The sequence below is a fragment of the Mixophyes fleayi genome, chromosome 9 (genome assembly GCF_038048845.1).
Source record: "Mixophyes fleayi isolate aMixFle1 chromosome 9, aMixFle1.hap1, whole genome shotgun sequence".
NCBI classification, from domain to species: domain Eukaryota; kingdom Metazoa; phylum Chordata; class Amphibia; order Anura; family Limnodynastidae; genus Mixophyes; species Mixophyes fleayi.
Window position 1 is genome coordinate 125,558,898 of NC_134410.1, and position 15,506 is coordinate 125,574,403.

Below are 15,506 nucleotides of genomic sequence, written 5' to 3' on the forward strand. Positions count from 1 at the left end.
TCACGTGACGCGCGGTGTCACCTGGACCTGGTCCGGTTGCCAGGCAACGGGTCTCAGCGTCACAGCCCGGTGCCCGGTGCCCGGTCCCGGGAGGATGGAGCAGTACAGCCTGCTGGGCCGTATCGGGGAAGGGGCTCATGGCATCGTGTTCAAAGCCAAACACATCGAGGTAACTGTGTGTCAGGGTGTGTGTCACCCGGTGTGGGGTGAGAGGACTGTGTGTGTGCCACCCAGTGTGGGGTGAGAGGACTGTGTGTGTGTGTCACCCGGTGTGGGGTGAGAGGACTGTATGTGTCACCCAGTGTGGGGTGAGAGGACTGTGTGTGTGTGCCTCCCAGTGTGGGGTGAGAGGAGTGTGTGTGTGTGTGTCACCCGGTGTGGGGTGAGAGGACTGTGTGTGTGTGTCACCCGGTGTGGGGTGAGACGACTGTGTGTGTGTCACCCAGTGTGGGGTGAGAGGACTGTGTGTGTGTGTCACCCGGTGTGGGGTGAGACGACTGTGTGTGTGTCACCCGGTGTGGGGTGAGACGACTGTGTGTGTGTCACCCGGTGTGGGGTGAGAGGACTGTGTGTGTGTGCCACCCAGTGTGGGGTGAGAGGAGTGTGTGTGTGTGTCACCCGGTGTGGGGTGAGAGGACTGTGTGTGTGTGCCACCCAGTGGGGGGTGAGAGGAGTGTGTGTGTCACCCGGTGTGGGGTGAGAGGACTGTGTGTGTGTCACCCAGTGGGGGGTGAGAGGAGTGTGTGTGTCACCCGGTGTGGAGTGAGAGGACTGTGTGTGTGTCACCCAGTGTGGGGTGAGAGGACTGTGTGTGTCACCCGGTGTGGGGTGAGAGATGTGTGTGTGTGTGTGTGTCACCCGGTGGGGGGTGAGAGGAGTGTGTGTGTCACCTGGTGTGGGGTGAGAGATGTGTGTGTGTGTGTGTCACCCGGTGGGGGGGTGAGAGGAGTGTGTGTGTCACCCGGTGTGGGGTGAGAGATGTGTGTGTGTGTGTCACCCGGTGGGGGGTGAGAGGAGTGTGTGTGTGTCACCCGGTGGGGGGGTGAGAGGAGTGTGTGTGTCACCCGGTGGGGGGGTGAGAGGAGTGTGTGTGTCACCCGGTGGGGGGTGAGAGGAGTGTGTGTGTGTCACCCGGTGGGAGGTGAGAGGAGTGTGTGTGTGTCACCCGGTGGGGGGTGAGAGGAGTGTGTGTGTGTGTGTCACCCGGTGGGGGGTGAGAGGAGTGTGTGTGTGTGTGTCACCTGGTGGGGAGGTGAGAGGAGTGTGTGTGTGTGTCACCCGGTGTGGAGTGAGAGGAGTGTGTTTGTGTGTCACCCGGTGTGGGGTGAGAGGAGTGTGTGTGTGTGTGTCACCTGGTGGGGAGGTGAGAGGAGTGTGTGTGTGTGTCACCCGGTGTGGGGTGAGAGGACTGTGTGTGTGTGCCACCCAGTGGGGGGTGAGAGGAGTGTGTGTGTCACCCGGTGTGGGGTGAGAGGACTGTGTGTGTGTCACCCAGTGGGGGGTGAGAGGAGTGTGTGTGTCACCCGGTGTGGAGTGAGAGGACTGTGTGTGTGTCACCCAGTGTGGGGTGAGAGGAGTGTGTGTGTCACCCGGTGTGGGGTGAGAGATGTGTGTGTGTGTGTCACCCGGTGGGGGGTGAGAGGAGTGTGTGTGTCACCCGGTGTGGGGTGAGAGATGTGTGTGTGTGTGTCACCCGGTGGGGGGGTGAGAGGAGTGTGTGTGTCACCCGGTGTGGGGTGAGAGATGTGTGTGTGTGTGTCACCCGGTGGGGGGTGAGAGGAGTGTGTGTGTGTCACCCGGTGGGGGGGTGAGAGGAGTGTGTGTGTCACCCGGTGGGGGGGTGAGAGGAGTGTGTGTGTCACCCGGTGGGGGGTGAGAGGAGTGTGTGTGTGTCACCCGGTGGGAGGTGAGAGGAGTGTGTGTGTGTCACCCGGTGGGGGGTGAGAGGAGTGTGTGTGTGTGTGTGTCACCCGGTGTGGGGTGAGAGGAGTGTGTGTGTGTGTGTCACCCGGTGGGGGGTGAGAGGAGTGTGTGTGTGTGTCACCCGGTGTGGGGTGAGAGGAGTGTGTGTGTGTGTGTGTCACCCGGTGGGGGGTGAGAGGAGTGTGTGTGTCACCCGGTGTGGGGTGAGAGGAGTGTGTGTGTGTGTGTGTGTGTCACCTGGTGGGGAGGTGAGAGGAGTGTGTGTGTGTGTCACCCGGTGTGGGGTGAGAGGAGTGTGTGTGTGTGTGTGTGTCACCCGGTGGGGGGGTGAGAGGAGTGTGTGTGTCACCCGGTGTGGGGTGAGAGATGTGTGTGTGTGTGTCACCCGGTGGGGGGTGAGAGGAGTGTGTGTGTGTCACCCGGTGGGGGGGTGAGAGGAGTGTGTGTGTCACCCGGTGGGGGGTGAGAGGAGTGTGTGTGTGTCACCCGGTGGGAGGTGAGAGGAGTGTGTGTGTGTCACCCGGTGGGGGGTGAGAGGAGTGTGTGTGTGTCACCCGGTGGGGGGTGAGAGGAGTGTGTGTGTGTGTGTCACCTGGTGGGGAGGTGAGAGGAGTGTGTGTGTGTGTCACCCGGTGTGGAGTGAGAGGAGTGTGTGTGTGTGTCACCCGGTGTGGGGTGAGAGGAGTGTGTGTGTGTGTGTCACCTGGTGGGGAGGTGAGAGGAGTGTGTGTGTGTGTCACCCGGTGTGGGGTGAGAGGAGTGTGTGTGTGTGTGTGTGTCACCCGGTGGGGGGTGAGAGGAGTGTGTGTGTGTGTGTGTCACCCGGGGTGGGGTGAGAGGAGTGTGTGTGTGTGTGTGTCACCCGGTGGGGGGTGAGAGGAGTGTGTGTGTCACCCGGTGTGGGGTGAGAGGAGTGTGTGTGTGTGTGTGTGTCACCTGGTGGGGAGGTGAGAGGAGTGTGTGTGTCACCCGGTGTGGGGTGAGAGGAGTGTGTGTGTGTGTGTGTCACCCGGTGTGGGGTGAGAGGAGTGTGTGTGTCACCCGGTGTGGGGTGAGAGGAGTGTGTGTGTGTGTGTCACCTGGTGGGGGGTGAGAGGAGTGTGTGTGTCACCCGGTGTGGGGTGAGAGGAGTGTGTGTGTGTGTGTCACCTGGTGGGGAGGTGAGAGGAGTGTGTCTGTGTGTGTGTCACCTGGTGGGGAGGTGAGAGGAGTGTGTCTGTGTGTGTGTCACCCGGTGTGGGGTGAGAGGAGTGTGTGTGTGTGTCACCTGGTGGGGAGGTGAGAGGAGTGTGTGTGTCACCCGGTGTGGGGTGAGAGGAGTGTGTGTGTGTGTGTGTCACCTGGTGGGGAGGTGAGAGGAGTGTGTCTGTGTGTGTGTCACCCGGTGTGGGGTGAGAGGAGTGTGTCACGGAATAGGGGTATCGGAGAGGAAGGGTAAAAAGCATTGTGTGACAGTTACGATATCAGGGTCAGGAAATATATAGACCCACTTAATTAGATATAGGGGCCTATTTATTATGGATTTTTTACTTATATTGCCCCCCAAAAAATTTCCCTAAGTAATGTGCAAATATATTAACAGTGCATCGCAGCACATATCCTAGGTATCTGCTGTTTTTAATTTTTTTAGAAACCCAGCGCGGTCCCCATAGATGTCTATGGAGACTGCTATTTAAGAAGTAATGAAAAGCCATTTAAATATATGGTAATGTACGCTCATATCATTACAAGGTCATAAATCCTCAATCACATAAGGATAAGTGGATTACTGTATATTATTAGGAATTTTGTTTTTAATATTTTGGATGGGGTAATCATGTGGAATGTAATTTATTTCCAATTTGAAAAGTAAATGATAAAAAAATTATTTAAAATAAACAATGAACAAGCTATACAATGAGAAAGTCCCTAAGAAGTGTTTGGTTAAGTAGACTAGAGGGCGTCATCTTTAAATATTTATAAAAATGTTTATAAACATCTGGATGCGGAAAAGAGTTGTCTGAATTCTGTTTCCTTTTAGATGTTTCTAACTTCATGCAGTACCCTTGATCCATCACCGTGTGGCGCTGCAGCTCCTAATGTGGAGACGTTTCTTGGCTGCATGCTGAAGTGCTGTAATAAACAAAATTATGTTTTTTAAATACAAATATATTTATTTTTATGTATCTAAATGTTTTTGGAGCCTTTACTTCTACCACATAAAGAAAAAGGCCACTTCTGCTGACCATAACATAAGTATATATACATTTTATAAGTTCTATTTGTAATTAATCTCTTATACACAAATAGTAATTGGATAATGTGCATCTGTTGTTCCACCCAATACTACCAGTTACATGTATAATTTATGCTGGTGTCGCACTGTGACCCTTGACACAAAATCATGGCACACAGGGTCTAGAAATTACCAATAAGAATCCAATTTTGTTATAGGCATACGTGCTCATTTTCAACATACTTCTCGATTTTCACCTCCCTTTAAATTGTCTATAATGCAACAAGAATAGATTTTTCTATTTAGTCATTTCAGACTTGTTATGTTGCGTTACAGGTTCTAGAATAGGATATTGTGCAGCAAAGTAGGAGGAGAATAGGTTAGAAGGTCATTTGGTTAATGTTGGTGTAACCTCGTGTCATCCATGTGTCAGTAACCCTTCATGTTCTTGTATATCTGCATACTCACCTCTCATATTGCTTTTCTTCTATGTCTGGAGGTCTGTGCACCATTGTGATCATTCAATCTACATCTGCTTTTTCCAGACCGGGGAAGCTGTTGCCCTGAAGAAAGTGGCGCTCCGGAAACTGGAAGAGGGAATTCCCAACCAGGCTTTGAGAGAGATCAAAGCACTGCGCGAGATTGAAGACAATCCATATGTGAGCTAGCGGCAGTGACGTGTTCATGTACCATTTGTAATATAACACCCCTCTATTTTCCATCCCTACCTCCCCTAATGCTGGTGTTTTTACTTTTCCTGCCCTGGTGCTAATGTCATTCCTCTCTCATCTCCCTAGCCCTGGTGTTATTCTTTTCTCTCCCTTCTTCCTCGTACTGGCGTTGGTCCTTTCCTCTCCCTTCTTCCTCATACTGACGTTGGTCCTTTCCTCTCCCTTCTTCCTCGTACTGGCGTTGGTCCTTTCCTCTCCCTTCTTCCTCGTACTGGCGTTGGTCCTTTCCTCTCCCTTCTTCCTCATACTGGCGTTGGTCCTTTCCTCTCCCTTCTTCCTCATACTGACGTTGGTCCTTTCCTCTCCCTTCTTCCTCGTACTGGCGTTGGTCCTTTCCTCTCCCTTCTTCCTCGTACTGACGTTGGTCCTTTCCTCTCCCTTCTTCCTCGTACTGGCGTTGGTCCTTTCCTCTCCCTTCTTCCTCATACTGACGTTGGTCCTTTCCTCTCCCTTCTTCCTCGTACTGGCGTTGGTCCTTTCCTCTCCCTTCTTCCTCGTACTGGCGTTGGTCCTTTCCTCTCCCTTCTTCCTCATACTGGCGTTGGTCCTTTCCTCTCCCTTCTTCCTCATACTGACGTTGGTCCTTTCCTCTCCCTTCTTCCTCGTACTGGCGTTGGTCCTTTCCTCTCCCTTCTTCCTCGTACTGACGTTGGTCCTTTCCTCTCCCTTCTTCCTCGTACTGGCGTTGGTCCTTTCCTCTCCCTTCTTCCTCGTACTGGCGTTGGTCCTTTCCTCTCCCTTCTTCCTCGTACTGACGTTGGTCCTTTCCTCTCCCTTCTTCCTCGTACTGGCGTTGGTCCTTTCCTCTCCCTTCTTCCTCGTACTGGCGTTGGTCCTTTCCTCTCCCTTCTTCCTCGTACTGGCGTTGGTCCTTTCCTCTCCCTTCTTCCTCGTACTGACGTTGGTCCTTTCCTCTCCCTTCTTCCTCGTACTGGCGTTGGTCCTTTCCTCTCCCTTCTTCCTCATACTGACGTTGGTCCTTTCCTCTCCCTTCTTCCTCATACTGACGTTGGTCCTTTCCTCTCCCTTCTTCCTCGTACTGGCGTTGGTCCTTTCCTCTCCCTTCTTCCTCGTACTGACGTTGGTCCTTTCCTCTCCCTTCTTCCTCGTACTGGCGTTGGTCCTTTCCTCTCCCTTCTTCCTCATACTGGCGTTAGTCCTTTCCTCTCCCTTCTTCCTCATACTGGCGTTAGTCCTTTCCTCTCCCTTCTCCCTAGTCCTGGCATTATTCCTTTCCTCTCCCTTCTTCCTAGTCCTGGCGTTATTCCTTTCCTCTTTCTTCCTCGTCCTGGCGTTATTTCTTTCCTCTCCCTTCTTCCTCGTCCTGGCGTTATTTCTTTCCTCTCCCTTCTTCCTAGTCCTGGCGTTCTTTCTTTCCTCTCCCTTCTTCCTCATACTGGCGTTACTCCTTTCCTCTCCCTTCTTCCTAGTCCTGGCGTTACTCCTTTCCTCCCCTTTCTTCCTAGTCCTGGCGTTATTCCTTTCCTCTCCCTTCTTCCTAGTCCTGGCGCTATTCCTTTCCTCTCCCTTCTTCCTAGTCCTGGCGTTATTCCTTTCCTCTCCCTTCTTCCTAGTCCTGGCGTTATTCCTTTCCTCTCCCTTCTTCCTAGTCCTGGCGTTATTCCTTTCCTCTCCCTTCTTCCTAGTCCTGGCGTTATTCCTTTCCTCTTTCTTCTTCCTCGTCCTGGAGTTATTCCTTTCCTCTCACTTCTTCTTCCTAGTCCTGGCGTTATTCCTTTCCTCTCCCTTCTTCCTAGTCCTGGCGTTACTCCTTTCCTCCCCTTTCTTCCTAGTCCTGGCGTTACTCCTTTCCTCTCCCTACTTCCTAGTCCTGGCGTTACTCCTTTCCTCCCCTTTCTTCCTAGTCCTGGCGTTATTCCTTTCCTCTCCCTTCTTCCTAGTCCTGGCGCTATTCCTTTCCTCTCCCTTCTTCCTAGTCCTGGCGTTATTCCTTTCCTCTCCCTTCTTCCTAGTCCTGGCGTTATTCCTTTCCTCTCCCTTCTTCCTAGTCCTGGCGTTATTCCTTTCCTCTCCCTTCTTCCTAGTCCTGGCGTTATTCCTTTCCTCTTTCTTCTTCCTCGTCCTGGAGTTATTCCTTTCCTCTCACTTCTTCTTCCTAGTCCTGGCGTTATTCCTTTCCTCTCCCTTCTTCCTAGTCCTGGCGTTATTCCTTTCCTCTCCCTTCTTCCTAGTCCTGGCGTTATTCCTTTCCTCTCCCTTCTTCCTAGTCCTGGCGTTATTCCTTTCCTCTCCCTTCTTCCTAGTCCTGGCGTTATTCCTTTCCTCTCCCTTCTTCCTAGTCCTGGCGTTATTCCTTTCCTCTTTCTTCTTCCTCGTCCTGGAGTTATTCCTTTCCTCTCACTTCTTCTTCCTAGTCCTGGCGTTATTCCTTTCCTCTCCCTTCTTCCTAGTCCTGGCGTTATTCCTTTCCTCTCCCTTCTTCCTAGTCCTGGCGTTATTCCTTTCCTCTCCCTTCTTCCTAGTCCTGGCGTTATTCCTTTCCTCTCCCTTCTTCCTAGTCCTGGCGTTATTCCTTTCCTCTCCCTTCTTCCTAGTCCTGGCGTTATTCCTTTCCTCTTTCTTCTTCCTCGTCCTCGCTTTATTCCTTTCCTCTCCCTCCTTCCTAGTCCTGGCGTTATTCTGTTTCTCTCCCTTCTCCCTAGTCCTGGCGTTATTCCTTTCCTCTCCCTTCTTCCTAGTCCTGGCGTTATTCCTTTCCTCTCCCTTCTCCCTAGTCCTGGCGTTATTCCTTTTTCCTCTCTCCTGCCTAATTATTCTTCTATGTCTACAGTATTGGCATCATTCTTTTGTTCTCCTGGATTACGTCCGTTAGTGTATTAATATCCTGTTCTTAATGTCGCAGTCTAAGTCATTGCCTTTCTTGCTTTCTTGTGTTTTTAGGTAGTTAAATTAAGAGAGGTGTTCCCTCATGGGACAGGCTTTGTGCTGGTCTTTGAGTACATGCTCTCAGATCTCTCTGAAGTCATCAGGAACTCCGACCAACCACTGACCGAGGCCCAGGTGAAGGGTTACATGATGATGCTATTGAAAGGTGTCAAGTTCTGCCATGAGAACTCCATCATGCACAGGGTTAGTATGTCTGAACTGCACAGAACCAACCATACAAAGAATGGTCTCCGAGTCCGACCCACCTACCGCCCTCTTCTCCTTTCTAACAGGACCTCAAGCCAGCAAATCTACTCATCAGCTCCACTGGCCTCCTCAAGTTAGCAGACTTCGGCCTGGCCCGGGTCTTTTCTAACGACGGGGGACGTATGTACAGCCATCAAGTAGCCACCAGGTCAGTAGAGATGTCGAGCTGAATGGTTGTCCAAAATTAAGGGAGTAATGTGACCGATCAGAATCCCTATTTATGTCGTCGGATTTGCTGCAGATCAGACAATAGAGCCCATTTACTAACCATGCACTTAGGAACAAAATGTGCACTGAACCACAAAAACCAATCAGGAATTGGCTTTCATCTGTCTGGTGCAATTTACACAGTGAAAGCAAGCTTCTGATTGGTTGTTTCGGCGTAGTGCAAGTTTGGCACTTAAATAATCCCTATTATGCTTCTATATTGCAACCAGCACCTTGATCACTGTGGAGGAAGTTATCTTGTGAATTTCGGTGTTATCGAGTTTAAAGAGACACTATCATGTAAAATATATATATGTTTTATGCTTTATAATATATGGTGCTATTGTGTTCTTAATAGTACAATAGAAGCATTGCACGTCACTGTGTGGCAGTCATTGTTATTAAGTTGGTATTGGTACGTTCAGGTCCTTTTTGTTTCTGGGAGAGTCGCTCGCTGTCACTCTATGGTTCTTCTCGATCTGTTCAGTTGTGTAGTCAAGTTCCTACCACTAGGGCTATAGACAACGCCATCATTCCATTTTGCACAACCCTTCCTAATCCAACGTGCCACTCATGTATAGAAAATAGCGAAGGTCCCCCCATGACCTTTTTAACCTGAATTAAATCAGAGAGCTAGCTCTTATCATTGGAGGACTACTCTGTGGATGTACAGGCTGCTATAGAGCCCAATGAAAGTGATATGTAGAGCTTAGAAAAGTAGCAAGCCTGCTTTCCAATATAGGTGGTCATGGAGGGGGAGGGGATTTTTTTCGGGGGAACACAAACCCCATTTGCCATTTTTGAGGGCTGGGCTGATTAGGGAACGGAGGAAACTGCTTTTAAACGATTATTCAATGGCATTTAATCGGCTTTCATTCCTTGACCAATTCATCCGGGTCATTCCAGTCTATGTGTGAATCTTTGTACCCTACGTTCCCGGTGTGATTTGCTGTTGCGTCACCCCCACAGGTGGTACCGAGCACCAGAACTGCTGTACGGAGCCCGTAAGTACGACGAGGGAGTGGATTTGTGGTGAGTTCCTTCTGCCCTGTCCTGCGATTAGGGTTACGTTCAGTGCGCGTCTAGTAACACTCTCCTCCCCACCAGGGCCGTCGGCTGCATATTTGGAGAACTTTTGAACAGTTCACCTCTGTTCCCCGGAGAAAATGACATTGAGCAGCTGTGCTGTGTCCTGCGAACGTTGGGCACCCCCAACGCTAAGTCTTGGCCGGTGAGTGTTTATCTAGGCCCCTGGCTTGTCTTTATCTGATGTGAATGGTCGGTGGAATCCGTCCACGTAAATTATCTTTTCATTCATCAGGAAATCACAGAGCTCCCAGATTACAACAAGATTTCATTCAAAGAGCACCGTCCTCTCCCTCCTGAACGCATCGTCCCCGACACCTCCCCGGAGGCCCTGCAGCTTCTCATGCGTTTCCTGGTGTATCCGTCCAGCCAGAGGATCCGGGCGGCCGAGGTGAGTTCTGCGGCTGTCCGCCAGTGTTTTATCTACGTACTCACTACTCACAGGTTACTTCCTCCTCAATTACACAAGCAATTGTTACAGAGATCATCAGGAAACGGTAAAACGCATCTGATATGGTGCAATGAGTAGATATAGGTTGTAATCTCCCCGTAGCTAACAGAGATCAGATTTGATCAGTCTTATACAAGCCGCACTAATGACAGCAAACATCTGATTTGTTGTAAGTCACATAGATCATGTTGCTATGTAAGAAAGCATTAGTTTAGCTTTTTCCTGTACTTTGTGTTTTCGGATTAGGTAAGAGTGTAAATTATGAGATTCTTTTCTAAATCTTTTGCTACCAGGCAGGTGGGCAGAGGAGAGGAAGGGGTCGTTTCTAAAAACTCTCCCGCATGAAAATGTGTAGAGTGCAAAATATATATAAATAAAGTTTTCATTGTTTCCCCCTCTTTGTGACTGATGCTGCTTTATCCAATCGCTAGAAAGGGCTCCCTGCGGCATATATACAACTGCATGCAAGACGCAGGTTCCTCCAAATCATGCTCCGTGTACCTCTTTCTCTTCCCGCACAGGCTCTTCTGCACCCATATTTCTTTCGGGAGCCTCTTCCAGCTCACCATTCGGAGCTGCCCATTCCCCAGAGGGGCGACAGGAGAAACCGACAGCTCCAGAGAGAATTTCATACAGAGCAACCTGTGGGTGACAGCCTGCTAGACCCTGGTCTCCTGAGCGACTACGTACAGGGACTGTGACAGCCGGGGTTACGCTAGGACTTTACTACAGTAGGGCGGGACTCCTTGGTCTGTGACTGTCTCACTCTTAAGACCTCTCATAGTAAAGAACTTAAGACCACTTGGCTGTGTGTCGCAGTTAGGAGTCCCTAGGGCCCCTGCTCTTCGTCACAGCCAGGGACCCTGGGCTCTTTGTCATTAGGGGCCCCTGGCTCTGTAATTAGGGGACCTGGGCTCTGTGTCATTAGGGGCCCCTGGCTCTGTATATGAGTAACCCGGGCTGTGTGCTACAGTGACTGTATCATTGCCAGGGGCCCTGGAATCCTGTGTCACGGTTTGGAACCCAGTGCTTTGTATCGCATTGTCCATCCCGGAAACAGGTTGCAAGCTCTGGCATGTGATAATCCTCCCTGTCGGAGGGTGGGGGTGGGTGATCATAGTATTAATACCCATAGATATCCTTATAAAAACACTGTGGCACATGTCTACCATGGGATTGTATATCTGTATATGTTTCTTATTGGAGTTATTTATCTGAGCCGTCAGTACTGTTCATAAAATACATCTGTCTTCTGTATGAGAGTCATGGGTTCCTTGGTTTGTCTATGATCATAATTCTGCTCATTAGTTTGTACAGTGATGAGAGCCAGCGAGTGGGATGGAGCAGGAACGGGTGCAGCTCAGTGGGTTATCTGCTTGCCAGAGATAACGATTGCTAGTCAGTCACTGCAGCTCGGGGTGTGTGGGGGAGCTTTAATGTATCAGCACTTTGTGTGACAGCCAGAGACTCGACAGGGACTAGGGGTGTATAGGCCGGCTTAACCCTTCCCCTGCCGGAGACTCCTATTGCAGGACACATCATCATCACCATTTATTATATAGCGCCAGTAATTCCGCAGCGCTGTCCAGAGAACTCGCTCACATCAGTCCCTGCCCCATTGGAGCTCACAGTCTTAAGTCCCTAACACACACACACACACACACAGAGAGAGAGACTAGGGTCAATTTTTGATAGCAGCCAATTAACCTACCAGTATGTTTTTGGAGTGTGGGAGGAAACCGGAGCACCCGGAGGAAACCCACGCAAACACTGGGAGAACATACAAACTCCTCCCAGATAAGGCCATGGTCGGGAATTGAACTCATGACCCCAGTGCTGTGAGGCAGAAGTGCTAACCACTGAGCCACCGTGCTGCCCGTAAGGACACAGCGTTTCCCATGTCTCCGAGACGTTAAGAGACATTTCAGACCGTGCAAAAGTGCACTCCGGTCGTGCGATTGAGGTTTTGTGCCGCTACCTGTTTCCTTGAACCACACATGGATATGTGGCCTAAGATAGGTGTCTGTCGGGGCGGAATTTGCACCAGACGATGAGAGGAGTTGGACAAATCGGGGGCCATTCGTTACCAAGTTTGGATTAGGGACATACTATGCTTTTCGGAAGTGCGCACGTTGTGTTCAGCCCTGATCCTATACTTTTAATGGGAGTCATTTCTTGACCAATGCAATAAAAGTATTTAAAGACACTAAAATGACACATAGTAAAGACCATCCCAATATCTTCTCACTCTAAAAATGAATTTAAAGACCTACATGAGGTTGAAATGAGCAGCATTTTGGAAGGAAAAAATTAAATTATTGCAGTTAGTGAAACATGTTAGGAAATTGGGCTTTAATGATATTACAGTTCCCATTATGGGCATTTTCCAGAGCAGCCAACTCGCAAATGTAGGTGTGGATGATTTTTAAGGGGGTGTTTCCAAGGACCACATGCACCTTGAAATGTGCTACGCGGACAAGTACAGGGGCAAACGCAGGATTTGTAGAGGGGGGGTTTCCACACCACGCCACCAGTGGACGTGACCAGCGTGCATGGGGGCGTGGCTATAATATTAGACAGTGCTTGGCTGCTCTCCAACTCTTCCTATTCCCATAATATACAGGGGCAATACTACAGCACTACTGTTGGGTGCACACAGCTCTTTCTTTTCAAGCAGAGCCGTGTGAAGCGGGAGCAGGGTCCAGCCACCTCAATTATACAGTACCCCAATCTTGGAGGGGGGTTTCCACGCACTAGGAACCCCCCCCCCCCTCGGTTTGCCTATGAAGTAGCCACACCTGCGTACAAAAAATATTGCCAGCCGTACAATTTATTTTATTTGAAAATGCTTTAGTCTGACTACATTCAAGTCTCTGTCTGATATTTTATCTGGGCCAAGGAGGCAGCTCGTTAACACTCATTCATGTCAATAAATATGCAGAATAATTTTTAATTGCTTTTATAAATGGTGAAATATTTTCCTTCTCTGTCTTACTTAACCTCCTCTGATTCAGATCCTAATCTTAAGGTGTCTTTATGACTAATATATTATCTTGTCCGTGTCCTCCTGCTAAATGTACTAGATATATTGTTTTATCTGTCTTCCTTCCGTCTGTGCTGATAATCCATGTCTTCCTATCAACGGGCAGATTTTTTTTCCTTTTCATTGGCCGTGAATATAACGCAAAGCTGCTATCTGGATACAGTTATACCCTGTGCAGAGAGCAGTGTAATTTCCACTATCAACAAGACTACTTGATGCTATAAATGCAAGGCTGAAAAGCATAGAAGGAACGATAAAACTATTTATTTTTTAAAATTGCCTGTAGATTCCCTCTGAAGGTGGAAACGACCTTTATTCCTGCCAAAGGTTTGCAGAGTACAAACACGCTAAGCGACGTTCCAGCGCACCGTAGCCCCGTGTGTATACTGTACTCTTGACATAACTAGGGGGGGGGGGGAGCTTTATTAAGAACCTTCCACTGAGGACAGACAGAGAATTAAAAAGGTTAATTCTACTGTAAGACGCTGCTGTGGCTGTTCTCTGTGGCTTGGCCACTGGCTGGTCCCTTCTCCTCCCAGCTGGCTGCTCGGAGGTGATAAGATGCTATCTGATTGTTAGAGACATGTTTGGCAAAAGAGTGACATCAGTTACACAGAGGAGGGAGTTGTGGTGATGAGAGGAGGGTGAACGTGTAAAGTGAGACCAAACTACAGCAGAGCGAAGCTGCTGGAAGAGAATTGGACACTATGAAAGGATAGAATAAAATGGGATCAGTAGTAGCTACGAAAGTCCTGTACCTTGTCCTGAATCCTGTCCCCTTGTACTACCACAGTAAGCCACAAGTGCTTTATTTAACCCATACTGCCAGCACCACCTTACTTAACCCTTATACTGCCACGTTCCTCTGCGTTATGACTTCTTTTTAACTCCTGCTGTACCGGAGCTCTTCGTAGTGTCCCGTCCCCCCCAGAAGATTTGGCTGCTGAGACATTTCCATACCTAGGCCCACCTGTTGCATTAGGAGGTGTAATTCTCCGTCCTGGACTTTACAGGCAGTCCATACAAACATTCACACACGACGCAATACTAACACATCTGCACGATCCCTCCCGTAGTGTTCACTACACCTTAAGATTTACTCGCTGACCATGTTTAATAAGAACAACTGAATCTGATATTACACACCCATCGTTATCGTGGTTTGGGGCAAAACATCCTTAAAAAGTCTGTTTAGCAGCCAATAACTGTAATATGAGGATGGTATTTAATCCATAATATTACAAGGAGGTTGGGGGGGGGGGGGGGGGAGGGGAGTGTTATGAGTTAGGACCACACCACCCCACTCCCAGACACTAAGACTTTTCTTTGACAAGGGTGGAGCCACAGGACAGATCTGCTTCTTGGGACATCATTGACTACAAGGGCTTAGGGTGTAAGAGAGAGGAGAAGTGTATCGAGAGGACGATTTGGTGACCAGGGCTCTGTAGGAGCAAAAAGCGAAGTAAGGGTCAGTTAGTTGGGTCAATGACAAGGTGGGAGGGAGGGGCAGGTCTGACGGTGCCAAAGTCCACGCAAGTCGGGGCAGAAAACAAGAGATTTGGGGTGAGCCCCAGAGAAGGAATTTGACACGGCCGTGCTCCAGCAGTAGGTGAGTTTTGGAACTTGTGTATGTATGTATGTGTGTATTAAAATATATATATATATATATATATATATATATATATATATATCACATGGATTTATATGTCTGTAGGCGATATCATTTTTAAAACTTCAGAGCATTGTCTTTTGACCAGGGAGAAATGCAATGTCTAATTTCTGCAAAATACCCTTCACTGTGTCTCCGAGCCGAGAACCGTATACACTGACACATCCTATCACCCAAACCCAGGCCCTTTCCTATACTTCAACAAACCTCGCACAATTTTTTATTTTAATGTTTCATTTTTTTCTTCATATTGTTACATTTTACTAGTTTTATTTATATATATATATATATATATATATATATATATATATATATATATATATGTATTTAACTGGTAAAATGTAACAATATGAAGAAAATATTAAAACAATGCAATGCTATATATATATATATATATATATATATATATATATATATATATATATATATATATATATATATAAATTAATGCAACATTAATCTATTGCTTATCTTGTACGTACCATTTATATATTTACATTTTGATAGAACATAGACAAGATATTACAGAATGCCTATTGCTTCTCGGTCAAAATGTCTGGATTTTTTGCACAGTTGTCTAGATGGAAATCTAGCAAATTTCTCCGGTGATTTTTAAAAAACAGCTTTTCCATAAGTCACTCGAATTTTGTGAGAGGACAACGATATTCATGCTGGTTTTTCTGAGGTAAAAGGTTGAGGAATTAGCGGTTTCATTATATTATAAGTACTGTAAGCCGCCTGTGTGCAACAGTCCTTCAGCCATTACCCTTGTTCCTTGTCTCTGTTATAGAAATACATTATAATGTGTAACTTCCATTTCTTATATAAACACATTCAATTATATTAATGTTTACGTAGACATCCCAAACTGGGGAGACACCAAAGGCTTTTCACCTGATTATCAGGTCAAGCATACGATAAACAATCGTTAGATCTGATATGGGATTAGTGTGTACGCTCCCACAATCATGTTTTATCGCTCCAAAGCTCACTGATTTGATAAACTGACTAAAAATCTCTATAAATTA

General features: G+C 48.3%; 2 protein-coding genes across 5 annotated transcripts in view; both read left to right on the plus strand.

The window, feature by feature from the left end:
- CDK20 (cyclin dependent kinase 20) lies at positions 1-11,023 on the plus strand. Of its 2 annotated transcripts, XM_075185595.1 has the most exons (8): positions 2-169; positions 4,684-4,797; positions 7,771-7,959; positions 8,049-8,170; positions 9,199-9,261; positions 9,337-9,460; positions 9,551-9,706; positions 10,288-11,023. In XM_075185595.1, exons 1-8 carry the CDS (start codon positions 95-97, stop codon positions 10,465-10,467), a joined length of 1,023 nt encoding a protein of 340 aa, XP_075041696.1. In that variant the 5' UTR covers positions 2-94; the 3' UTR covers positions 10,468-11,023. The 2 variants fall into 2 exon arrangements, with proteins under 2 accessions (XP_075041697.1, XP_075041696.1); XM_075185596.1 differs by lacking the exon at positions 9,199-9,261 and having other exon boundaries at positions 1-169.
- Positions 8,090-15,506, plus strand: part of GATA1 (GATA binding protein 1) — a 22,445-nt gene continuing 15,028 nt past the window's right edge. The window contains exon 1 of one of the 3 annotated variants that reach the window (XM_075185593.1): positions 8,090-8,170. The gene's annotated coding sequence lies outside the window, so the exon portion shown is untranslated. Of the gene's footprint in view, positions 8,171-13,260; positions 14,419-15,506 lie in introns of those variants that run through there. The other 2 variants (XM_075185594.1, XM_075185592.1) reach the window with 2 other exon arrangements.